General features: G+C 38.6%; 1 protein-coding gene across 2 annotated transcripts; it reads right to left on the bottom strand.

Annotated features, from left to right (window-relative positions):
* Nucleotides 1-2509: 2509 nt before the first annotated feature.
* Nucleotides 2510-26463, bottom strand: SMARCA5 (SNF2 related chromatin remodeling ATPase 5). Of its 2 annotated transcripts, none has more exons than XM_072037417.1 (24): nucleotides 26073-26463; nucleotides 24034-24108; nucleotides 21078-21244; nucleotides 20233-20333; nucleotides 19460-19560; nucleotides 17407-17586; nucleotides 16479-16634; nucleotides 16250-16381; nucleotides 15219-15287; nucleotides 14550-14659; nucleotides 13748-13974; nucleotides 12042-12163; nucleotides 11800-11952; nucleotides 10467-10603; nucleotides 9672-9816; nucleotides 9310-9429; nucleotides 8970-9080; nucleotides 8313-8426; nucleotides 7993-8115; nucleotides 6595-6727; nucleotides 5531-5649; nucleotides 4290-4502; nucleotides 3700-3810; nucleotides 2510-2811 (listed from the first exon to the last, which is right to left on the bottom strand). In XM_072037417.1, exons 1-24 carry the CDS (start codon nucleotides 26241-26243, stop codon nucleotides 2746-2748), a joined length of 3156 nt encoding a protein of 1051 aa, XP_071893518.1. In that variant the 5' UTR covers nucleotides 26244-26463; the 3' UTR covers nucleotides 2510-2745. The 2 variants fall into 2 exon arrangements, with proteins under 2 accessions (XP_071893518.1, XP_027311571.2); XM_027455770.3 differs by having other exon boundaries at nucleotides 9672-9820; nucleotides 10471-10603; nucleotides 26073-26459.
* Nucleotides 26464-26489: the final 26 nt, after the last annotated feature.

Genomic DNA, 26489 nt, shown 5'->3' on the forward strand with positions numbered 1-26489 from the left:
AGATAATCATGGGTGGGTGCTGTCAGTGAGCAAGACAGGGCAGACTTCAGTAACACATTTACTGTTTCCCTTCCATAATAGCACAGAAACAATGACACCAAGGCTTCATAACACTGGACCTCTTCTTTTGCTGCCTTGCTGTTACTGCAGGTGTTACTGTGAGCAGGTATTGGGGGTTAGAAAAAAATTAGAAATAAACTGAGTTTTCTTGCAATGGGAAAAAAAGAAATAATTAGTTTGTGTATGATAGGAAATAAAACTGTGCACCATGCTTTTTGCAGATGAATTCAATTTAAAAAATTAAAACTAGTATGTGTTAGTGTTAACATGAAGAGACTATTGCAACTGCCTAAGAATAAATAGAGCCTATTAAAACATGCTTTACATGGCCTACTTCAGAAGGATACATTAAAATAGATTAATCTTATCACCAAAGGTGTATTTCAGTCATTGGCTTTAATAGACATATTTGCAGTGAACTTGGACCTCTAGCTGGATTAATCTGATGTCTGGCATCTTCTAGTTTACAGTAAATGTGCATGGGGGGTGGGGGAAGAGGTTCCGGGGTTTGTTTGTTTTTCTGAAGGTGGCAGGAGGCCGAAAATAGTACATTCACACTACTAACACAGTCTGATTAAAGGAAAACACATACAGGCACGACCGCAAAGGAAGTCTTGACTACCAACATGTGTTGTCCTCTGCTAGTGGAAGAGTTAGCACCACAACCTCTAAACGCAGCAGAAGAGCCAACCCAGATGCCCCGGTCTTGATGCAGGACATTGGAGCTGATAAGCATCCTTATATCCCTCAAGGAATCCTGGTGCTTAAAGAGATGCTGCTTTTAGTTACAAGTATATTATCCTAGCTTTCCAAAAGTGTTTTGCTTTTTTATTGTTAATTATTTGTGGGGAGGAAGGTGGTAGCAGTAGAATGGACGCTAAGTAGCAGAGTGTTCTTCACAGTGAATGGGTTTGTCTCACTTTAATAAGAACTTTGGACCTGTGGACAGCAGTGGAAGACTCAACACAGGTAAGGCTGCAAGTGCAGCTCTGTCGTTATTACCTATGAGGAGAATGTTTATGTAGGAGCAACAAATGTTAGAACTATATTGTAAAGCCACATTAAATGTTTTCAAACATGCTTAAACAGATTCTAGCATTTCAAAACAGTACTGACAGCTTTCCCATATTGGACAGTAATTGCTTTTCTTCTTTTGCTTGAGTATTTGATAGACAGATAGCATTGGGGGAATGCACTTGTATCATCTAGAGCAAATATTTTGCTTTAACATGAAAGAAAAGAAAGATAAGAAAGAAAGAAAAGAAAGAAAGAAAATTGACTTGGGACTTTCTGAAGTTTAGTTCATTTAATTCTGCAAACCGGTGCTTGCAAAGTACTGGCACAAAGGAATTGCTGCTCAGCTGTATAATACATCCTTCCTCTCAAGAATTTTATTAGGCTAGTTGTAAACAAACTATCATGGCTTATTTGATTGGTCTGGGGTTTTGTTTTCTGCTGTTGAGTTGTTTGTTGTGGGTTTATTCTTTTTTGCAAAGAGGGATGCTTTGCAATGGGATGATTTTAGAGACGTTTGCAGCAGTAAAGCTTTTTTGTTTAGAGTACACTAAGCATAAATTAAAGTGCATTTTGAGTAACATTTTTTAGGGCTGTCATGACATTGCAGCATTTAGAATATTTTTCTTTTTTAGTGGATTGGCTTAAGGTTACTCAATTCAAATTGAGAATTTGACCTTTTTTTTCTCTAGTGGATTTCAAAATTTTGTTTAACTAGGTGATTGGGAACTGCATGATTTAATCTTGGTAATAATGTGCCAGAGACAATAGGGCAGCATAGGCAACACTCCTGAATGGTACCATTTGTTTGACTGGAACAGTCGAACGGCGTGGATGGCAGTGTGATGACAACACAGAATCTTGCACGCTTACAGTCAGCATCAGTTGTTTTCACAGGAATCAGGACCATATCTACATTTTCCACAGCTGTATTAGAGATGTGTGGGTTGTTACACACACTTAAGTTTTATGTTATGACTTGCTGCTGTTTTCCAATAAAAATAATGCTACCATTTTTAGGCCATTCTAATTAAATACAAACTTTAGTGTCACTTAACTTTCTGCTGCCACTGTAAGTAGAAAAATGTTATGATTTTGTTCCTATCTACATATTCATCATTAGTTCTTGACTAAATACCTGGCCTTACCACTAATGTCAAAAAACAATGTACATTTGTGTAGTAAAATTTAAGTTTAATTAAGTTAAAAACCAAGCCACGGAATTTCCAGAAAGGGGGGACTTGATGGGTTGTGGCTTTTAGCAAAAAAAAAAAAAAAAAAACCTCACCTAAATAAGTCTATTTTTCTTAGCATAAAAGCACTGTTTGCAACATCCTTAGAAGTTAAAACGAAAACAAAGACACAATTTTGGAGTGGCTAAATAAATAGGTATTGAAGTAGAAACATTCATAAAAAAAAAAAGTCCAGTGAAACCTTATTAATAAATGAAGCCTATTTATTACTTCAAGTGTTAATGGTAAAAAAAATTCAGCACAGCTGTTGCATTTAAAAAAGTGAACCTACAGTAAGTACTATGTTTTCTAGTTCAGTAAACAGATGAACCCGATGTCCTTTAATGACATAATAGTTGAGCATTATACAGTACATCTTATGAAGACCCGTAAATTAAAGAACTACTTTTTAAACTTAGTGATTACAAAAATTCTGCATTCACAGCTTTAGCTTCTTTTTTCTTCCACGACCATCAGGAGTACCATCCATTTTGCGCTTCTGTGCCTGTAAGGTAAGTTTTTAAAGTAAGTTATTGTGACAGAGAAAAATTTTAAGTAATGCATAAAGACAAAACAGCTAGAGATCACAGGGTAACCCTGGCAGCTTAAAACGTGATAAATCACAAATGCAGAATATGTGAATATGCACATCCCACTCAGGACAGTAATGGTCTTGTACTCTCTAATCCTGAAATAATACCATTTCACAGAGGAAAAAAAAAGTATAGAAACAAATAAGGAGCTTATAAATAAAGCTTCCTTACTTAAACAGGCATTCAGAAATACCATTCCTTAAGTATTTTGAGAACAGTTCTTTGTAACAACTTTAAAAACAAAATATAGGTAAGAAAAGGGGTAGAAGTTGTAACTTCCTTTACAGAAAAGGTCTGCATGTTTCGCAGTACTTCACTTAGCAGAGTACTGTCATGCATATGTGCTTGTTTTCCCAAATCTAGCTCTAGAGACCATTTCATGACCACCACCACCCAAAATAAGGCACACGATGGCAGGCAGCAATGTCTACATCAACTACATACCACCCCTCAGTGGCAGACATTATTTCTTTATGGATAAAAACTAATAAAAAGGCTAAGTAAGTCTTAATGGCATTTTACCAAGGTAAACTCATATAGCCCAGAACTCAGTGATCAAAAACATAACAAGCTATCTGCTCCAAAGCATGTGAGCTACAGTTTAGAACCCAAACTTATTTTGCATCCGCTAGGGTACTTAACTGAATGACAGTAGTAAACTTTAAGCAGCACTTAGGACTGCCCTATAAGGTTTTTTGTTGTGTGCTTTCTTTAATTAAAGAAATAGCTATCACTAGGCCTAGACAAAGCACGCTGTCTTCAAGTGAGCTTTTCTACAAAAATGCTTTTTTAAATCTTACCGAAGATGGTTTTGGTCCACGTTTCTTCTTTTCTGCCTTTTCCTTTTCTTCCAGTTCCATGTTTTCTCTTTCAATCAGGGTGATTAAAGTATTGCATCTCCTTTGCAGCTCCTAAATTACAAAACATAGTCAGTCACTCACTACTTTAGGCAGCCAGTTCATGTAAAAAGCATCATGTCAGAATACTAGAAATGCCAGTAAGTAGTAAGTTTGTTTGTTTTTCATCATGCAAAACCTTGGCAGAGTGAAAAAGGAATGAAACAAATTTTTTATGGTAGTTACTGGCTGGCTTCATAGGAATGGATTTGATCACAGATGTTTGTTTTTAAAACAGATTTGTATTTAATTCAAATTCATGTTGATTTTGAAACACAGTAGCTTGGAATTTACATTTCTTCTCTCAGGAGACTTTTTAGTTTATTCCATTTGTCATCCATTACAGTTGCTGTGGAAAGTCTTTAAAAAATTAATATAGTGACCACACGCACATACCTGACTATTTCAGAAGTGATTTAGTAAGCTTGCTATGTAACTGTGGTGTGCTGTCAGAGGTGTTTGTGAGCCAAAGAGCACAACAGATTAATACATACCATTGCAGTTCTGGACTTGAGAAACCAGTCAAATCTGAATTGTGGTGAGTTTCGGATACACTGTCTTAATTCATCATAGACGTTTTCCTTATCAAATCCTAGCTTGTGAAGCATACAGATTAGAAAGCGATCCTCTTCTTCAGTATAATTCTTCCCCTTATTGGTACCATATGATATTCTTAGCTGGTGGAAGGGGGCTTTGTATCTGCCAATCTAAACAAAACAAGACCATACATAACTAAGAAATCCTTTAGAAACATAGAACTGTTTTCTCTGAAAGCAAAAAAATCACCTGCCAGGCAGATGAACAATACCATATTAGAAAACTAGAGCTTTTATGATCTCTGGTCCTGAAAGTCACCATGTTTAAGGAACTGTAGATTCTAGACACTAATTCACTAATTTCATTTACTAATATCATCTAAGCACCCAGCTTTGTCACGTTTGTCTGCTTGCCTGTTTGACAAATAATCTTTTGATTGTGCAGTGCAGGCCTGACACTACATTTGAAAATAGTTAAAATCTGCCAGCCTGCAACGGGCAATGATTCTTTTTAACAAAAAAATCTTCAGAAATGGTCAAAAGCAAAGGAAAAGAAAAAGGTACATGGCTCAGCTGCATTTTGGTTAATAGAGTGAGACACTGTTTTTCCCCTGACTTCTTTAGAAGAGGAGCTAGTCAAGCCTAAGGTAGGTAAAAATGTCTGGTATTTGTTTCAAGTGTCTTAACATATTACAAATCTCTTTGTTACCAAGCCCCGGCTGGTGAAACGCGCAGGATCAAAGAAAACTCCACTGACTGGTAAGTCTTCTCTTTTTAAGTAAGTCCTCTAAAAATATATGTAGCATTTCAGCTATGTGGGTCCAATCAGAAATTGTGCTTCTTCAAAAAGCACATAGTTACTGGGAGTGGATCACAGTACAATCAGTTCATAGTGCCATATAACAACAGTTGTTACAAACAACAGAAGGCCACACCTGAAGTTATCACCATAGCTATCAGCCAAAATAGGAAGTTTAAACCTACCAAATGCAGTTAAATTCAAGAGTAGGAACTGCAAAGGACAGCAGTTCAATAGAATAGAAAAGCAGAAGGTAGCAACTGCTGAGGAACAGGTAAGAAATGAACATTAGGCCTAACGTGTCTTCTTAATGTACTGTAACATTGGCTAGGCATACAGCATGGGATCTCACCTCATTGGCACAGGGAAATAAAGGAAGCAAGAAACACAGCAAGGATACCTTTGTATCAAGTGCTTTTTTTATGCTAATTCGTCTCTGAATTCTGGCTTCTCCTCTTTCTATCTGAGCCATGATCTTCTCAATGTCTTGGAGTTCGTTGCACCTTTCCCAGAACACAGCTAAGAAAAGAGCAAATGGTTAGTTTCTAATCATGGAATTAGTTTTTTGCCTTAAAAGATGTTATTTCCTTTTACCAGACCTTACTGCTGTATAAAAATAGATATGCCTTTACCTGATAAGGGACCTTCACTTCCTGAACTTGTGTTGGGAGTATTACAAATACTATTTTGAAGAGGGTAGGTACAGGAGCCCTCATTTTAATTGAGGTATGGTTTGGCCAGCTAATTTCCTTCTCAAAGAAAGTCTTAACAGGGAAACTGATAAAACAGTAATACAGAAGGAAGTGGGATTGCCACTCTAAGTTAGTAGCCAAAGACAGGAGCAAGTGTCTAAAAGACAATTAAGTATTTAAGTAAAATGTTACCTCTATAAGTAAGCAGCTGTATACCATAAAAAACAAAGTCCCAGAACCTTGCAGCTGCACTACAGGATAAGACCCTTCTCTAAAACATCAGTGGAAAAAGTAATCAACTGGTCTTCAGTTACAAAAAACAATGCTCATTAGTCAGTCACAGAATGTTTACAGTATCCCTAGCTTTAACAATGTGAAATAATAAAGGGGCAGAGAGTCAAGACAGTTATTGGTTGTTAAATCTAAGGAAAAGAGAATTCTCCATCTAAGTATTTTTTTCCTCATCATTTCCTTTTTTCAGAAATTAACAAGAATTTAAACCAGCACTATCCAGAATATATCTAACACCAGTTAGAATATATGAAAGTGTGTCATCAATAGAGCATGTGCACATTTCAGTACAGTTTTAACTACGCAGGGGCTAAACCTACTAAAATCTTTATCAGCAGACCCCAAATCCATTAGCACAATCTTCACCCTTAAAGGGTCACACAGGGAACTCATACAAGTAAAATGGTCAGCTTGTTCATAGACATTTCAAATTAGGAAAGCAGCATTAGATACAGAGTTGACTACTTGAAAAGTAAGTTACCTGAATACTCGATGACTTCCTCTGGGGTTTTTCCTTCTACTTCTCGTGCTATATTTTCAATATCATCACGGCCCCACTTCTCATTAGCTTTGATGAACTGGTTAAAATCTCTCTTATTCCAGTTAGTAAATCCCTTTACAGCAATTAAAAGCAAACATGGCACAAAAGTTCAGGATTTGTCCATCTACACATTTCTTTCAACAGATAATTGAAAATGACTGAGTAACACTTCTGTAATTCCAACAATATTAAACCTGTGCTTTCCTGCAGTTTGATGGTAGTAGAAAAACTGCTTTTATGGTATGATCACTATAGTCTCTCTCCATCTAAAAACTACCTAATAATTAGCACTGCTTCTTTAATTACTACTTCAGCTCATAAATTAACCCCTCTAACCCACTATTCTCTGAGACAACATGGGATCACTTTTTAAGAAAAAAAGTCCCTGAAGAGAGGCAAGTAGTCTCTGTAATGGTTTTGTTTAGTTACAGAGGACCACCAAGTGCCCTGCAGATACCATCAGCCTTCTGCATCTTCCCTGGTCTTTCTCCCTCAAAGTCTGGAGGTACTTTGTGTGATGCTATGCAGCAGGGACAGGAAAAGCAATGCTGAAGTTACCAGCTACCAAGCCAGACTAACTGCAGTTTTGTATTAATTTTTAAAAGAAAAAGCACAGTAATATTTAGCCAGACACATTATGATTTAACCAGAGCTTATTTGATTGTACTGACTTTTAATAGTGAACTGCTCCAATGCAGTACTACTCAAACAAGAGCTCTTGTCCTAAAATTACCCACAAAACACATGTGAAAATATAATACACAGACAAGGAGTAAGAGGTATTAACCTGCCTTGAATTATTTAAATGTACAAGCTACCTAATTATGTACCTATTCAGCTTGTATCTTCTCTAAGAGGGGGGACGTTATCACTTCTAGTCTTAGTTTAAGAAATCTGCCCCTTCGCCCTGCAGTGTATAGTTTAGTACATGTGAATGTGACATTTTGGCAAAGGCTCTGCTTTAAATTATGTGGAAAGTCGCACATGCAGCTCTGCAACTAGTCTGCATGGTCCCCCAGCTGAGAAAAGATGTCACAGGCTACAGTCAATGTGAACTTGCCAAGTCAGACTCTGGACATAACTCTTACTTAAAAACATACAGACTGTATGTAGATCAGGTTCAGTAAAACCTAAATACACTAATTTCAAAGTGTCCTTCAAAGGTATCTAAACCCATAACAAACCCAATACTAAACTTTTTTTTCAGCATGAACCAAGATTTGCAGCCATATTAATTTAAATATGGCATTTGTAAATCACTAAGAAATGTTCATGTAACACTGTAAAACACAACCCAAACTTCAGATGATGTCAGTCTCACTAAAGAACCAGCGATACCTGGGTTAGAAGCTTCTCTTTTTCTTCTAGTTCTTCATCATTAAGAGGTTCAGCCTCGTCAATCTTAAGCTGCTCTTCCTTTTGTGCTTGGGCTGCATTGGGCAGATCAGGATTACGAGGTACCTGAAAGATTATACATTTTGTAAAATTGATGACTTTTCACCAGGGCTTGGAGTAGCTTCTCCATTAATACAACCTAATCATTTGTTCAGATTACCATGATTTCATTTAAATCAGCGTGAAAGGCAGGACAAGTACATACTCTCCTACCAGTAACTGCTGCAACAAAATACACTAATGCAGTGAATGAATTCTATTACCTTGTACCCGATTGTTTTCCTGTAGTAGAGAATCTCTTTTTCCAACAGTTCAAAGAGCCGTGGAGGAAAGAACTGAAAGTCCTGTACATTTGGCTGCTTTGGAGGCCGCGGTGCCTGAAATACATAAAAATGCTTGTATTTGACTCCTGTTCACATCCAGAATCTGTTTGCTAGTAACTTAGTCCTGTCTGTGAGCAAAAAAAACTTAATTTTTACAAAAATTACCCTAAAACAGGGTGCAAGTCAGGTATAACCATGAAGGCTTAGAGAAGTAAAAGGTATGTGAGAAAAGCAGACAGGGTCTTCTGGAAAGGGAATGGTGGGGAAAGATTCGCACATACATCCCCTTGAACAAAGTTAACGCATTTGAGTAGCAGTAAGGATATGTTTCATACGTAATAAAATTCTACTACTTAAAGAAAGTAAAAATAAAATATGAAATACCCCATATCCTTACCATCCTAAAATCCTTTAAGTTTTATACTGCTCTTGATTTTTCCTCACAGAAATTTGTCTTAAATACTTTGGATTTTTCTAAACTTCTAGTGCCTCCTCAATTTATGAAACCAAATGAATTTCTTGCTTTCAGCTTTGACCACTTCTCAAGTATATTTGACCAGTTTATTTATTTATTTGTTTTTTAATTAGTCAACTCACCTTGGGTGCTTTTGGCTCACTGACTCGAAGAGCTTCTCTGAAGTAAGCATCCACAGCATAATTGGCTTTTCTTTCTCGTTTAGGTGGTTCAATCCACTCTGTAAATGCCATCTATAAAAACAAATCCCACCACCCCCAAGAAGTATTAAGACTAAGTCTTGCAAAACATTCAGACCAGCTATGAGTTCTATATAAAAAAAGTCTACATATACTTTGTTAAGTAACTAAATTTACAAATTATTTTTATAGCTGCATTGTATTTTATTTAACCAATGTATCATAAAAGTATGGTTTACTCATACAAATCAGTGCTTCCCTCCAAGAGAAACTTAAATATTACCTTCTGTTTTTCTCTGTAGTCCTCCCCTTCAAAATTATACACGCTGGACTCTGTATCCATTGTGAAATTTCGGAGGGAGCTTTCACCCATCTTTGAAAGTTTTTCATTCATTTCTGCAGTCTGGGGGCAGGAAAGAGTGAAATGAGCAGTAACCTTTTTTGTAAGGTACTTCATTATAAAACATCTCAGTTATAACGGCATTAAAAAAATTAACACATTTGACCAATATGAAGCTTCTCACTAACAACCACTCTATTTTCTCCAGCTAATAATGAAGCTATCATCCAGTAATCCACTATCTTACCACACAATTTAAGTCTAGGGTGAGGTTTTTTTTTTTTTTCTTTTAAACTTGATCTCACCTTCTTTGCACCTCTTTCCAAAATGTGATCAATATCTTCATCTGTAATCTCACTTTCCTTTGAGGCAAACACATGTGTTGCTCCATGTCTAATCATTTGCAGCATTTCATCCTTCCCAAGTTTATTCAAGTTTTGATCCACCAGTCTTCCTGAAGATAAAAGCATTGAAAGGTTGCAATTAAAAAAATTATATTACTGAAGGAACAACATATGATTTCCCCCTTCCCTTACATTCCCATACATTCTCTTACTTTCCCCCTTACCTCACGTGAAAAAAAAAAAAAACAGTAAAATAAAATCCAGCAAAATCTAGCCAGGGACAACATGCATTCTCTTTACTGTGCTTTATTTGTGTGTGAACATTTTGGATGCAAGACCTTATATACAAGCTTTATGTTATGGTGTGCATATTTTTGTAATTTCAAAACCAAACCCTGCTGAATCCTTTTTGTATAATAGTTACTGACTCCAAACAAACCAACCAACCAAACATCCTCATCACTTCTCCCCACCTATTAAAGAAAAAGGCCAAGGCATTAATTTCTCCATTTACAAGTGGAAGTTGAGTGCTTCAAAACAAGTTTGTCTACCTATACTCCCTTGTCTATATACATGTATTTATCACTGGGGAAGTAATTAAAAAGTTAATGAGGAAAAGCCTATTCTTGCTGTAAAATTTTTGGGTCTTTGCACTCTATATTCAGAATACAGCTGGAGCAAAAGCAACGTTCCCATTAATTCTTACTACATGATTTGTCTGCAGTGTTGTTAAAAAAAAAAATTGCCTCCAACTACTTGCCTTGCTGGATGACTATGGAATCTAGCCGGAGTTTCATTTCTGCACGTTCCACTATTCTTTCTTCCACTGTATTGTCCGTGATAAATCTGAACACTCTTACAGTCTTTGTTTGGCCAATTCTGTGTGCTCGATCCTAGGGGAAAAAAAAAAAAAATAAATCAACGCTTGCTTTCTAGTGTGAATATATAATCATGTTCAATTTTCATTAGTTTCAGCAAACTAACTTGTAAAACAGAATGGTGTAGATTAGTTAAATCTTTACAGAAGTCAATTTAATGTGACTACCTGAGATACCACATTTGCAGTTCAAGTTTTTTGTTGTTAGGCAACATCAACAACAAGTATGTTTCTAAATTTCATACCTAAAAATAGCTTTTCCTTTTTGTTTTGTGTTTGTGTATGTGCACGCGCACGTGTGCATTACATTGCGTGGGAGAAGACTGGATGCTTCTGGCATTAGGTAACCTTCTGTAAAATCAAAATATTTAAGAAATTCTCTCTGTACTGACCAGAAGCTACCTATCCCCAAATCATTCAGTCATGCTATGAATATTTGAAGAAAAATACAATGTACCACACCTCACCTGACTGGCTGATCATTAACCACTATGAGAATTAGTATTCTGAACATACACTTTTAGTGGTAACTGGAATTTTCTTGATTTAGCTTCCAGGCACTGGTTCTGTTATTCTTTTGAACTAATTTTTGTTAGAATACTTGAGAACGTACAGCTTGAATTTACAAGGTTTGTTGTCACTGAAAGGCCTCATTTGCCAATGGTAACACTGGTAGATTTTTAAATAGCAGCTTTACTTTCTTCTGCAATCAGTAGTGTTCTTAATAGGTACCATGGCTGAAAATGCATATAAATCTACTTTTAAAAATTAAATAAAGGAAGTTGCTAACAGAAGCTTGCTTTTTAAAAACTGTAATTCAAATTTTATTTGCCTCTTTTCCAAAGTCTCACTGAAGACAGCATAAATACAGTAAGGTCTACTTTCCAGAGAAGGAAGGTTTTATAATTTTGGAGTTAACACATGCCATTAGTTTTTAAAACTAAAAAAGGCAAAAAAGGCTATTTTCATTAAACACTACTAAGGGTACTGTAGCATATACCACGGCATTCCCTCCTGCAAAGTCCAAATGTGACTACATGTTCCACAAAGTGGAAGCTGCGCTGCAACTGAAAAATCAGTCTTAAAAATACTATTAATATTATGCTAAACTGGAAAAATGACATTTAAATTTGAAAATACTATGTCATACAGCACACGCATTTCTAGGACAGTTATATGAGGAAAAAAGGACGTTTCCATCCGGATTCTTACCATAGCCTGAAGATCTACTTGTGGATTCCAGTCTGAATCATACAGAATTACAACATCAGCAGTAGCCAAATTGATTCCAAGACCTCCTGCCCGTGTACTCAACATGAACACAAATTTTGAGCTACCAGGTTCATTGTATGCGTTAATAGAAGCCTAAATAGATAAAAAGAACATGATCAGTTGAACTAAATGTTTCATAAATACTATTTTTACTTAAGTGAAATACTTAAAATTTAAAATACCTGTCTCTCATCATGAGGTGTTTGTCCATCCAATCTACAGTATTCATAATTTCGCCACATACAATAATCTTCCAAGATGTCCAGGACTCTGGTCATCTGGCTGAAGATTAAGACTCTTGAATCTGTTTGGGGTAAAAAGGTTTTGTTTTCATCAAAACTTAAGATTCATTAAACTTCACAAAAGTTTGCCAGTCAGAAAGGGATGGAGGGCAGTTGCATGTAAGAGTAGTTATAAATAAAAAGACTGATTTAAGTAATGTAATGAAGATAAGTTTTCAGGGCTAAATATATATACATGTATTTAAAACAATACCTAGTATTTTTATTAAACAGCCATTAGCACGTGAAAGAATTAGAAGGGTCTGATGTCAGCTGGGATGTCTATGAATTACATAGCCTAATATATAATACACGTCTGCAGATGTTTCTATCAAGTACTGCAGTGAATTTCTAATATTTTAAATTTATATTTCTGTATTCTTTAAATGCCTATGTGTATTTATTGTGCAAATGAAAATTTTTTGGGACAAGTGATGCAGAAGAAAATTTCTCTTTCAAATATAACAAATCAAGAAGTAAAAAGAACAAAATGTTAAAGCATTTTGGATTTGAGATATCTAGAAATTAAATTCTTCTTATAGACTTGTCAGTCAGCTTACTTACCTGCTACGAACAACGTTCAAAAATGTAAATATATATTAATGTATATGTATATATAGACACAGGCAAATGTTTCAAATGTACTTAAGAGATTTAAATAAAACACAGAATGTTACAAAGTTTCTGCTGCCTCCTACATGCTCCCAGTATGACTTTTGTTCTTTGGACTCAAGGTCTAATAATTAAATGCTCTCTTTTGGTTAACATCAGCAGTTGATTTAAAACCATACCAATTCTATTTGTAATGTCCCAACAATGAGTCTCACATCAGAAAGAAACCAAAATTAAAAAAAGCACAGTAGCCAGTTAACTTTTTTTTCAGTCTTACAGCAATGCATATGTCCACAGCTGTTTGAATACTATCCAGATACTGGGCACAGGTTACTTCTATATTACCTAAGACTAAGGTTTGATTTTTTTTATCCATAATGTCTCCCCATTGACAAACTTTCCTTCACTTTAGTGCAGTGACGGTAACGTATGCCAGAGCTTTGTCCCTACTATTGAAAATATAAAAAAAGAAAAACATTTTAAAAATAACAGGGTGTTCCCCCAGTTTTGACTAAAAAAAAAACGCAAGTGCTGTTCAAAATCATATCCAGAAAGAACAAAAAACATTTCACAAATGACTGGACTTTAACCCTACATGAAGACTTTGAATCTATAACGGTATTTCATGGCAAACCAAAGCAGTGGTTAAAATATTACACAATTAGGTTTCAAACAGCTCATGTTGCTGAGAAACCTAAAGCACAGACCAACTGATGCTTCTGTGGTCTCAACTGGAACGTAAACAAGCAAACAAACCCCTTTGCAGTCACAAAAAAAAAAGTTACTTATAAAGGCACTTCACAAGTCCTTCTGGATCAACTTTTTATTACGCAGTGCTTGAGAAGCCACTATCATGCTAGGAATCAACTATGGTCCTACATAATGTGTGCTGATTTTTTGCTCAGGAGACATGAAAACATTATGAAGTACTGACTTCAGTTTTTGTCATTAAACCAAACAGCTCGCAAGCAACAATACAACAAAAAGATGCGTACCTTGCTCTTTCAACTTCGGCAGTAATTTGTCCAATACTACCATTTTGCCACTGTTGGTGACCAAATGCATATCTGTTGTGTAAGGTGGACCAGGTTCTGCTCCATCAAAGAGATATGGATGATTGCAACATTTTCGTAGTTGCATAAGGATATTCAGCAGTCTCATTTTGTCCAACTTTCCAGCAGAATTCAATATATCTATATCCTTCATTAAGATTCTTGTATACCTGTATCAAAGAAAAAACTTCTGTAACTGTAAAACAGTTGCCCTTTGCTTCACTAAGCACAGTGTGGTTTGGGTTGGAAGGGACCCTAAAGCCTACCCAGTTCCACCCCCCTGCCATGGGCAGGGACACCTCCCACCAGCCCAGGTTGCCCAAAGCCCCATCCAGCCTGGCCTTGAGCACCTCCGGGGATGGGGCAGCCACAGCTTCTCTGGGCAGCCTGTGCCAGGGCCTCACCATCCTCTGAGTGGAGAATTTCTTTCTCATATTTAATCTGAATCTACCCTTTTTTTAGTCTAGTTTAGTTTTTAGTTTCAAACCATTACTCCTTGCCCTATCACTACACTCCTTGACAAAGAGAATATGGTGTAGTCAAAAGCTTCTCCCCCGCCCCCATTTCAGCAGATAACTTGCACTGATCTGCACAGTTTCGTCATCATAAAAGTGTCACAAGGAAATACATACAGAGAAATTTAATATAGCAGAAGGAATTAAATCAAGTTCTGCACAATCATTGAGTCACAAGCAGCACATTCCTTCTGAACCTTAGCCACAGCATAAACAACAGTCTCAATTACCATTCTCGCTGCATTTTGCTGAGACCCACATAAATTTTAACTTCCTTCTTTGGAGGCAAACTTTTCTCTACATCAGCTTTAATGCGACGTAGGAGGAACGGCCGTAGCACCTGAAAGAGATTGCATTATCATCTGTATTTTGTAAACTGAAATACTGAAGGGGTCAACAACACCAGTGCAGGCATACTTATAAATGCTAAACCACTAGACCTATTACCAGATCACGTGAAAAAGCAATCCATATCAGCAGATTATTATGCTTGAGCTTTCTTTGGACGACTCTAAATCTTCTAGGGCAATTCTTTTAACAGAAGATTCCTAAAAGTCTTCCAGGTTTTCAGTAGAACACTCTTGGTCTTTCAAGTGAAAAAAATAAAAAATAAAACTCTGCTTGACTGAAATCTTTGTAGTGTCTTCATAGCCAATATTCTAAATGCAAGTATCTGAAAACCTTCAAAGCCAGAACTGTCAACCTTTCTCTCTCCTGCAAAACAACTTTCTTTTCAAAACATAGACACATTCTGCACTTCACCAACCTTTTCTGAAAGCCCACCATGGTTTCTGGAATAAGCTATCTTACCCTAATATCTTGTCACAAGAAATATTAAAAGAATTATTTATAACCTAATGTAGATGTTATGGAAGCACACAAAAAGCAGAAAGACTTACCATATGGAGACGTTCCACCAACTTTTGATCCCCTAGACAGTTGTTTGTATCAAACCATGAATCAAAATCCTGTATCAACAAAATAATTGGCATGTAAGAACTTTTCTTTCAAGGTGCAGTAGCATTACAGTGGTGAAAAAATGCAATCCAAGTGATTCTCTAACACACAGAGTGAATAAAAGAACAAATCATCCCTTTTGGTCTATTGTCTTGGGAAGATATGTATCACTGTATCTTTAAACTAAAACAACAACAACAAACCACTGGGAGTTTAAAAAAAAAAATCATTTTTTCTTGAAAAGGAATCTGATTCACTCCTATCGCTCCAGTGGATAAATTCCAGCTGGAAGAAGCGTACCACTGCAGCATTTGATGAAAAATGAAAATGAAGAAGTAAAATTCTGATGTAATACATCACAAGATTTCTACTTTTATAGATGTTAAGCTCCCAATTCAGTTACGCTCAAAACCAGTTAAACACATTCTTGAAAAGGGCAAAAAATACCAACAATAATAAAAGGTATCTTCCTGAAACCATACTACGATGCACTGGGCATGCTCAGCAGCTCAGGTGCCACTTAATGAAGTCTGTTGCTAATTACATAGTATCTCCCAACTCACAGTAAACAAGTTTAGATAAACAGTAAGGTAACTTACAGTTAATGTAAGAACAAAGTTGTTTTACCAACTGCAATGTTTACTCCTATTTTGAAATGCAATAGAGATCACCTCCACACTCTAACTTGAAATACTTCTCACATCTGCTAAGCTCACAATAGCCCTTAAAAATGGACAAGCTGAGGAAATTAGTTCATATACTGTACTTATAACATACAATATTGGAAACATGCACTGACTGCCAGACTATAGTTATAAGCAACTGATACATCTGACTATATATCTCTATCTACATATATATACAAACACACACACACACATCTATGTGTATACCCACATATATATATATATTCAGGCCTTTCCAAGTCTGGAAAACCACCAACATTCACTTGTTAATGGAAATTAACACTTACTTCAGATGAGTTAAAGACATCTGGCAAAAGGAAGTTAAGAAGTGCCCAGAGTTCATGTAGGTTGTTCTGAAGTGGAGTTCCAGTTAATAGCAGCCGATTTGTAGTCTTGAATTCCCTCACAATTTCTGATAACTGAAGGAGATTGAGACATAAATGAATATAAATATACCACTAGTACTACCACCTAGCAACTCAGAACAGTATCTCTTTCAGTGAAAATAAAAATTACCTTTGATTTTTCATTTTTAATCCTGTGGGCTTCATCTATAACTAGGTATCTCCAGTTAAACTTCTTGAATACTGATTTTTCTTTGATAAGCATTTCATATGATGTTACGCAGACATCCCATTCTCCTGGCAACAATACATCTCTGACAAAGGCAGCCTAGACAGCAAGGTGACAGGTCTTTATTGAGACTTTGTCAAAACTAAAACAAAAAGAACACACTAGAGCTGCTAAGATCTTAAAACAAGGCTGCTGAATTTGAAAATAAGATTAATTACAGAGTCAATAAAACATACAGCCACTGTAAGACTTAAGGACTGTAAGACCTGTCAGTGATGAGGCTGCTAAAACCCTTGGGGCAGAGCAGAGAAGGAATTTCAGTTCAGGAACTTCAAATAAGGTTTTCAATAGCTAAACAGTAATATTAAAATTTAAGAATTAAAAATAAATTAAAAAAAAAAAAAACACAACCAAACCAACAGAAAAACTATTTTGAGTCCTAGTTTAGACAAGGATTTTTTTGAAATTGAAAAATAATCCCAAACAGCTTTATTTGGCAACTTGATTTCTAGAATGCAGACATCCAAGGATTAAGAGAGGACACAGCAATTATTAAGAATTCAAATTTTAGAGGTATACAGATATTAAGAGGTTAATTCACGTAAATGAGAAACATTCTACTAAAAAAGAGCATGGACTTTTGAATTCTAAAAAGACACACTAAAAAAATCATAAGGTATCATATCTGGATCAATGACTTCTAGAATTATTTAAAAGTTTAACCAGTATGTTTGTAATTTCTAACAACAAACTTTTAAAGTAGAACTAGGTACCCTTAGAAGAATAATCAAAAAAACCTGCTGCCAAACAGCATGGATCACATGCTGGATTTAACATGCGTGAATACAGGAAAAATAATATCAAAACTTACTCGCTGGTCTTTGTCACCTATCAAACACACTGCTCGAAGTGTAGGTACCCATCTCTTGAATTCATTCATCCAGTTATGTAGAGTGGATTTTGGAACTAACACCATGTGAGGACCAGGAATATTTCTGTAGTGTTTCATATATCCAAGAAGAGAAATTGTTTGCAGTGTCTTCCCGAGACCCTGTGAAAAGCATTAACGTGTCAGAAAAAAATCTCTCAGCAAGCACCTTTAAAAAGCTCAACAGTGAGCTCTGAGTACATTATAGAATCCACAGCAGCCTAAACAAATTGCTAAGGTACACTAAAAGGCATCAACATTTTAGTTACTAAAAGCTTATACAGCATTGCACAACTAAAAAACAAAAAAGTAATAGAGTAACATATTCAAACACGGGATTATTAAGTTAGAACTTCGCCTTATCCCTCAAGTAAGAAATTCTTAGAAGTGCATGAAAACATTATTTCAAAAGATTTATTTTTGTAGGATAGGGTATACTCAGATTATTTAGAGGTCAATGAACTTTAAAAACTGACATACACGTACTCATTATCTTAAACGTGAAATTAAGTGAATAAATTAGGAACCCTGTAAGATGACTTTTGCAGGCCACAACATGTCGTCAGTTCTCATGAGAATAAAGTGAAGCATAAGTAAATATAAACAGCTGCATATATAAAAAAAATAAAACAAATACTGAGTGGCTTTAGAAGTACTTTCTAAAGCACTGTTCATTATTCAACAGAAATATTAAAAATCTTGTATCTTCACTGCATAGTTTTAATTAAAACAAAACAGGAAAATACACAAACGCCAGACCCTATGTATCATTTACATAATTCAAAACACTGTGACTTAGTTGCATAGGATTTAAAAAGAAAAAATCAATGCAAGTTATTTTTGTTTCCAAAATTCAAGTCTTTGTCTTCAAAATGACCACATTCCACCTGGCGTAAGATGTGGAAAAGTGTTTACAGGCTGTGTGAAAGGCATAGATAAATTCAAAAGGATAAATATTTAAGAATAAATCCAAAAATACTTAACAGCAAGCATTTAAACTCCTCAGTCCAAAACAAATTTTGGAAGACCATGAATCTACAGACTTAGACAGTTTCCCAAACTTCTTCGTTAACACAACCCTGCTCCACTTAGAACTCTACTTGCCAAAGAAAATCCTCTATTCATAAACTTGTATGAAAATCCTTGATCTATTTCAAAATCAAATGTGTTCCTAAACAATGAAGTTACTTGTCTCTAATTTATCTTGAAGTTTTATACATAAAGGCAACTATCAGTAAGATATGAGAAATGCATCATGCCAGTATGTAATTCAACTTTTATTTTTCCTTATCTCCTCCTGTTAAAAATCAGATACAATTAAAGGAGGAGGACAAAAACCTATCTGCCTCTCCAACTACTACAATTTCTTTTGCCCTCATCCCTTCTCATCCAGGGAAAAAGAACAAAAGCAGAAACAAAAGATGCTATGGCTAGCACTGACTGAAAAGTCCACGGTCATGATGCGAATGAAAACACAGCTCTCTAGCTACAACTTCGCATCATTTTTCCTGGAAAGTTTCCCAGTGTTGCAGTTCTTCCTGCTGAGAACATCAATCCACAAAGGACACTCGTATCGTGCTATCTGTATTTTATATCCTAATAACAGGAAGCGTTCCCACATTTGTTGCTCTTTTCATGAATGACACTCTCTTCGCAAGGGCAGCTTCAGAATACCCTAGCAAAATAGCTGGGGTTTTGAGAAAATATACAGGACACGTCGTTCTATAAAACGCTTCCCCCCTTAATTATATTGTTCTAAAGTTTAACAGATCCCCTTTTCATGCCTGTTTCTAAAACTGCCTGTAGAGTTTATTTAAATTAACATACATGTGAAACTGTTTTAACATTAGTGACCTAAAAACACACTAGAAAAATAAAACTTGGGAAATCATACATTGCATTTTGTGCTATGTAAAAAAGTACATTGCTGATTTAAAATTCTATTGGTAACGTGTGCTATCAAGCCCCCCAGTAGAAATCCGGGCTCCATGCATACCATTTCGTCTGCTAGGATACCATTGATGCCATTTTCATACAAAGAAATGAGCCAGTTCAGTCCTCGGACCTGATAATCACGCAGCTTTCCCCATTTAACATCTACAAGACATAAAAGAATAGATTTAAAGATTTGTAAAGACTTGCCAAAGAGTCTTGCCTGCTAATTGACACTGATTATCGAAGCTACAGAACAAAATCAAGTAGTACACCCTACACAGTAAATTCCAAGGATGAAGCAGACTGGATGCAAGTGATACACTAATTTGGTTTCTGTGAGCTGCTTCGACAGCTTCGATTTCTGAAAACACACAAGTTATATTGAAATTTTAACCCTATAATCCCTCCCAAAATCAGAACACGGTACAACAGTAAATCAACAGAATATTAAATTCTCTGTTAAACTGACTGGAAGCCATTATGTACTTTAAATTGAATCAGAAGACTGGTTCCACCTGAAAATTTTAAGATGACCAACTTAAAAGCTAGCTCTTTCCCTAACTAAGGCAACTTAAGGTAACTAAGGCATGGCAACTGGATTTCTACATGACAGGATTCACTGGACCTTCCTTCTAGCCAGAATATAAACAGTCCTTAATGTATTTTGCTCCATCAAACTGGTGCTGGTTATCGTTTTCTCTCTCTCTTGCCACCCAAAAATTGACTCATTTTCTTTGGGAATGGTGAAAATAAACTCCTCTTTTAAACTCCAAACGTTTGACTTTTGAAGGTAAATAACTTGCAAGGGGGAAAAAAGGAAGAGAGGAAACACACATGATGGAGATTCTTCAAATCGAGTGCAGACATTTGTTGTCTTGGAGCTTTCTGTTAACAGCTCCTCGTCCTCTTCCTGTTCTGTTCTACGGTGTCGGTAGCTGAAAAAGTGGAAGAAAGAAATAAGTTTCTTGCTGAACTGAAAAGACACTAAACTGTTCCAAAATGTAATGACACTGCAGTACACACAGATCACAAATACACAAAGAAGTTTCTTGCAGTTTTCTTTAAAAGAACTCTAAAATTAAGCTCATGAATTTAAATGCTTTTTGACTCTTTAGAACGAGTAGCTTCTTAACGAGAAGATGTCCATGGCATTCTGGCTCATGTTGGAGGCTCAAACGTTTGAGCAGCGTGACTGGAAAGGGATAAACCACACAGTCAGGGTGCATCAGTCCTGGCCTTTAACTACAGGACAGGGAATGACGCTGTTTAAGAGCTCTGCAACATCTGCCAGAAGTTCCTGAAATGGTGCAGACACACAAGCTGCAATGAAGGCAATCCAAATTTCTAGATTTAGGATTTTCAAGGTGCCTGTAAGATGCATTATGTTCTCCATGAACTCTTACAGCTTACAGCCATGAATGCTCTCTTTTCTGCCCCTGCTTTTCTTCATGCTGGAATACTTTTAATCGATAGTGCTTTACCACCACCACAAAATTCTTCTAACTCATCGAATTCTTAGACAACCCTCCACTTACAAGTGGGCAGTTGAAAAAAACACAATTACACAGTGTAAAACACACACCCAAATAGGACAAAAGGCTAGCAAGTTTAACTTACGCTTCTAAAGTACACTAAAATCCTTAATTACAGTACAAGGTGGCCTACATGTCATCACTCACTCGCCAACTGACAGTAAATTCTGTTTCTCATCCTTCTTTATTCGTGGACGTCCTGGTTTCATTTTCAAAGGTGAAGTTGGAGTTTTCTGAGCAGCAGGCTGGATGAAGTGAGCAAACAGCTCAGTCTGCTTCAACAGATACTCAAATCTGTTTGCTCTGTCTGTTTGCTGTTGACAAGGGAAATTAAGCGGAACAAGTGTGAGACGTTACAATATGCATTCATTTAAAAGACAAAGCTAACAAATGCTTTTTAAACAATACAGATTCACATCTCTTCACGTACATAACTACAATAGCAAAAAAGAGATGATTAACATCAACAATATAACTGGCGCTGACACATTCAATATTCTTTCATTGGATCGAAGCTAACCATTGCTAAACAGTAAGATCAAAGTTGCAAGACAGATCTGCATTAAGACTGACATCTGACTTGCGCACAAAGGTTGCCTAAGTGTCACTAAACAAGGCAGCAGAGTCCCTTTAACAACCTTCTCCTGTCAAAAACGATGGTCCCATTCCCAGAAATTGACTCCCACTCAGGATGCACAGGATTCGTCAGTGAACTTGTTCGTCTTGCCCACCTGGCAACAACTATTCTCTTTTCTTCTGCTTCGTGAGATAAAACAGCTCGCTGAGGTGTCAGATAACCAAAAGGGCTGTCATGAAAGGCGTGGGGGACAGAAGAAGAGCCCATAGCTGGAAGCCAGAAAAACTATTTTAGTGGCAAAGAGCTGTTAGATACGTTCAGCCTAAGCTGCATTTGGAGTGTACCCTTTGATACGAGTCGCCATTTCTGCTACACAAAAAAGATTACAGGAGACAATAAAAGTTTAGCTCCTGTGAGACAGGTTCTGTCTGGAATCAACACACCTTCCCAGCGCCACTCCAAGTATCCTGAGCTTACAGGAACTTCCGAAGACAGCTCCATGTTTACCAGCAACCACCCTGACATTCTGCCAGCTGCCACAACATAACCTGGTATTTAGCAACTTGCACAGTTACAGGAAGTCAGTTTTCTTAGTAAAAAGGAACATATGTTCCAGACTTCTGCAAGAGCAATACCAGCGCTCTGAGTATTCTCCTCTTTAAGCAGATCCTACTTGGCATGAGAGACGGAAAGACAGGGGTGAAAGGAGATCAAGAAAGCAGCAAACCCCGTACGTACCACAAGAGTCTGACTCTAGCCATAGTTTAAGCTTGATTAACACAGCTACAATCCACAGACCCCGAATTGCAGCTTTCCTGTCTAGCCCTCAAAGATTGTTTTGTTTTGCTTCCGAACAGCTTCTGACATTTAAATTAGGTAAGACCTTATTACTATCCACATCAATAATCCTTATTTGTAAGTACTTTTCACTGGCTGTACAAAAGATAAGAAATACAAACTGCAATGCACACGTTTCCTTGTTCAAAAACATTAGCAAGGAACTTTCCATAAGATTTGGCACTGCACACACACGCCACAACCCACTTTCAATGCACTTCAGGATATTCCTTTAAGAGACTAACAAATGTTGTCTGTATCTTTTAGATAGGACGCAGACAAGAACAGGCTGTACTACGCAACCTTGAGCTATCCTCATACCAACAGACAGAGAAACCTTCCCTGTTTTCTTTTGCAGCGCATCTTCTGACTATTTTGACAATAAAATACAATCTTTCTTGTAATTGTGCCTATTTAGAGACTAGGAGAGACAAATCCAAGTTCACTTCTAGGAAGTAGCACAAATAAATCAGCAGAAGACTGGGTTATTTTCAGTGGTAAGAAGAAACACAGGAAGCAGCAAATTATAAGAATCAGTTTCACTTTGCTATGAAGAAATTCCACATGCAGTCACAGACACTAGAACTATGAACAGGAAGAAAGGAAAAGCAGAAAGAATAGAGCAAGGATATGTGATGGAATGGTGAGGAGTGGGTGACTCCATCTCCTACACTCCGGATACCATAAAAGCTAAAAAATAAGAAAATGTTTTCTCTTATGTAACGTGTGAAGCACAGAATTAGCCATCTTCATGCTTGAGCGGTCTTAACGAGAGCTTCATGACGAACAAATTAAACTTCAGAAAAGCTAACACGATCCCTTTCAGTCTTGACAAAGTGAAAGTGTTGAAAAGTTTAACAAGGCTTACAGTTAGCACTTGTACTGAACAGCAAACATTTTCTCAGCCTCCTGTGAAAAAGCTTTTAAAGCTTTTATTTACTTTGTCCCATACACTGTACTGCTTGAAAGAACTTGCTTATTATGAAGTCCCCCTGCCAGAATATATTTCTATAGCATACAGTGTAGGTTATAATGTATTATAGTATACAGTGTCTACTCAAAGCCTTAAGCCTTATACTTTTCCTACAAAGGAGTACTAATCCTGCAGTTCAAAAATAATTATTTTGGAATTATTTTCCTGTATTCGGTAGTGATATAAAAAGATCCTAGACTTCAACTGATTCTACACGTTCAGAAAGTAAGGTAGCAGCCATTTAGAAACTAATGGATGCTTCCCTAGAGAATCTTTTCTCCTTCTGAGACAGTGAATACCCAAATCTTCATTATCCTCTTTGCCTGCAGGACAACTCTGCAGTCAATTTCAAAAGCAACATTACAATATTTCTCTTTTTTTCCACTTAAATTTGAATACTTTCCATTATACGATTCTTCTAAACTTAGGGCACTTCAAAGCTGCTCAGACTAGACTTCCTAGGAACGGCAAAACACATTAACAGCTGTTGCCACAGAATACCACAGTGGAAACGGAGAAGGAGCAGAGAACAAAATGCTAAAAACGAAAAGGGTCTATACGTTGTTTCTGTTATTTGTTTCAAATTACTTAGATTTTATTTTTGAATGACTAGACAAGTTCTTATAAAGCCAGTTATGAGACTTCAAAAGAGCAGAACACTAAGTAAGCAGGCCCTAAATACTGGATAACTGTACACGCTCCCAAGCGTTACATACCATTTTCTCTTCATATGTGGGATCTGCTTCCTGGATTTCCTTTTGTTTTCCTGGTGATGCATCATCAAAAGATTCCTGAGATGAAAAAGAATTAGAAAGAACTTATTATCTGAAGAGGAGAATACAGCCATGTAGAAGAGCATAAGCTCCCTGCAAATTACGCTCTATTCACATCAGATGGCACATCCATCTTTTGCTGCTTTGATATAGTCAGCTCTCTATTACTTACTGTAAAATTACCTGGAGATGGATCAAAGATCCCTGCCACAAGGTGACGGACAGAGCTAGCTCTCTATAATCTAATTTAGCTCCATCATTAAAGCGTCACATCAAGGTGGATGAGAGAGCCAGCTGTTGTCCAGAAGCTCAGCGCACCGCTTCAAGGGTGCTGTGCCCAAACCCTCTAAAGCTGGCTCTGGAGAGCACCGGGAAAGAACCAGTCCTGGGGCAAGAGTGGTTTCAAGTTTTTTCCTCTTCCAGGTTACCCCAATTCCTTATCGTTCTGTATCAAGGGAATAAATCTAAATAAAACACCTGGACTGCACTTCTGTCCTGAAAGCAGAGAAGAAATTTAAGAGAAACTGTATTTCTCCCCTGTTTGGTTTAATAAGTCATGTAACTTGTTATCACCACCAGTACTGCTCCTAACAGAAAAGCAGGCAGGCAGGAGGGGGCAGTCCTCCCTCATCCCCTTCCTGCCAAGTCCTTGCCATACTGCCTTCAACTGCTCTTTCAGATCGGGTTTTGTCCTCATCTCCCCTTATTAGGTTAATTCTTCCCCCATCATCCCTCACGTGTAATTTCTCCTTCAGTTCTTACAGCCAAAAACAACAGGACAACCCTTCTCTGCTACACCAGGCTAAGACAGTACATCACAAAACCACCCTTGAAAGGCTAAGAAATGGAAACAAATGAGATATCCTCAAAATTATTAATAATCAGCTGTCTAGCTGAGCGAAGTAAGAGCTAAGTTAAGTCTTTCCTAGCCTAGTCCGTAGACCCAAGGAACACGGAAACAAGAAACAACGTCAAACAAAGGAAGGCAAGACACGGGATGTTTGTGGGCGGGCGTCTCCTCACATAACTCTGGCAAGGTAAAGCCTGTGGCAACAGAAGCGGCCTAACAGACGTCTCATTCAAAAGTCAAAATTAAAGAGCAGAGCATGAAAAATTACAGCTAAAGGTCTTCCAGCCTTATACCAGATCTTCTGGCTCATCTCCTGCTGGGTATGGCTGATACCCATCTAGCAGGGAGCACGAGGACAGGGCTGTTTGAACTGGTGTACAATACTCCCATACTCCTGCTCCTCCTGGCTGGGAGAAGCGCAGCAGCACGCTGCCTGACCTCTTCACGTGTGACAGACACAGCGAAGCCTTGCGATTTGGCTGGAGAGCATGAAAACCGATGCGCTGAGGTGCCGGGGAGTATCAGGACGGCACTCAGACACTTCTCAGCGTGCAGGGCTGCCGGCTCCGAGGCGCAGAGGCAGCACCCATTACCCACAGCGCTCGGCTGCCCGCTCACCCCAAAGCTGGCGGGGCCGGGGCCGGGGCCGGGGCCGGCCCTGCGCTGCGCTGCGCGCCGTGACTCAGAGCCCCGCCAGCAGCACCGGCCCGTTCCCTTCCGACCCGCGCAGGAAGGAACAAAGCTGCGATACAATGAGCGTCTCCAGGCACGCGCTCAACCCCCCTGAAATTTCTGGAAGAAACACCTGTTGCCAAAAATTAAAAAAAAAAAAGAAAGGGGGGGGGGGGAACACCCCGAGTCCCGTCCCCCTGCCCCCCCCTCCCGCCCGCCTCCCCTCACACACGCGGCGCGGCGGAGGGACACGGCCCCACGGGGCGCGCTGCGGCACGGCCCGGCGCGGAGCGTTCCGGGGGCAGAGGGCGGCCCCCGAGGGCCCCGCGCCCGGTGCCCGCCCCGGCCCCTCCATTGTCTGCCGGGGCCGCCCCGCCGGCCTCGTGGCGGGCACCTGCCGCCGGCCCGGCGCGTTGCGGGGTGTGTGGGGGGGGTGTGGGGGTGTGGGGAGCCTCCTGACCTCCATCGCCGCGTCGCCTGCGGCCGGGCCGGCGGCGGGGGGAGCCGTCCCCGCGGCCTCGCTGCTGGCGGCGCCCGGCGGGGCGGGCGGCTGCGGCGGCGGCGCGGGCGGCTCGTCCGGTTGCGGCGGCGGCGTTGTCGTCGTCGTTGTCCCCTGCTGGCCGGCGGACATGATCCCTGTGGCGCACGGGGCCTGGCGGCGGGGTGGGCGGCGCGCAGCCCGGTGCCGGCGGAGGCCCGTCCCCGCTGCCGCCCCGGCTCGCTCGGCGGGCTCCCACCAACCAGGAACCGGCCCGCTGCCCGCTCTCGCGAGAGCCCGGCCGCCGCCTCCGCCTCCTGCTCCTGCTCCTGCCCCGCCGGGCGCTGAGTGGCGGCGCTGTGGGGAGCGCGCAACGGCCGCCGGAGGGGTGGGGAGGGG

Source organism: Anas platyrhynchos, chromosome 4 (assembly GCF_047663525.1).
Source record: "Anas platyrhynchos isolate ZD024472 breed Pekin duck chromosome 4, IASCAAS_PekinDuck_T2T, whole genome shotgun sequence".
Classification (NCBI taxonomy): domain Eukaryota; kingdom Metazoa; phylum Chordata; class Aves; order Anseriformes; family Anatidae; genus Anas; species Anas platyrhynchos.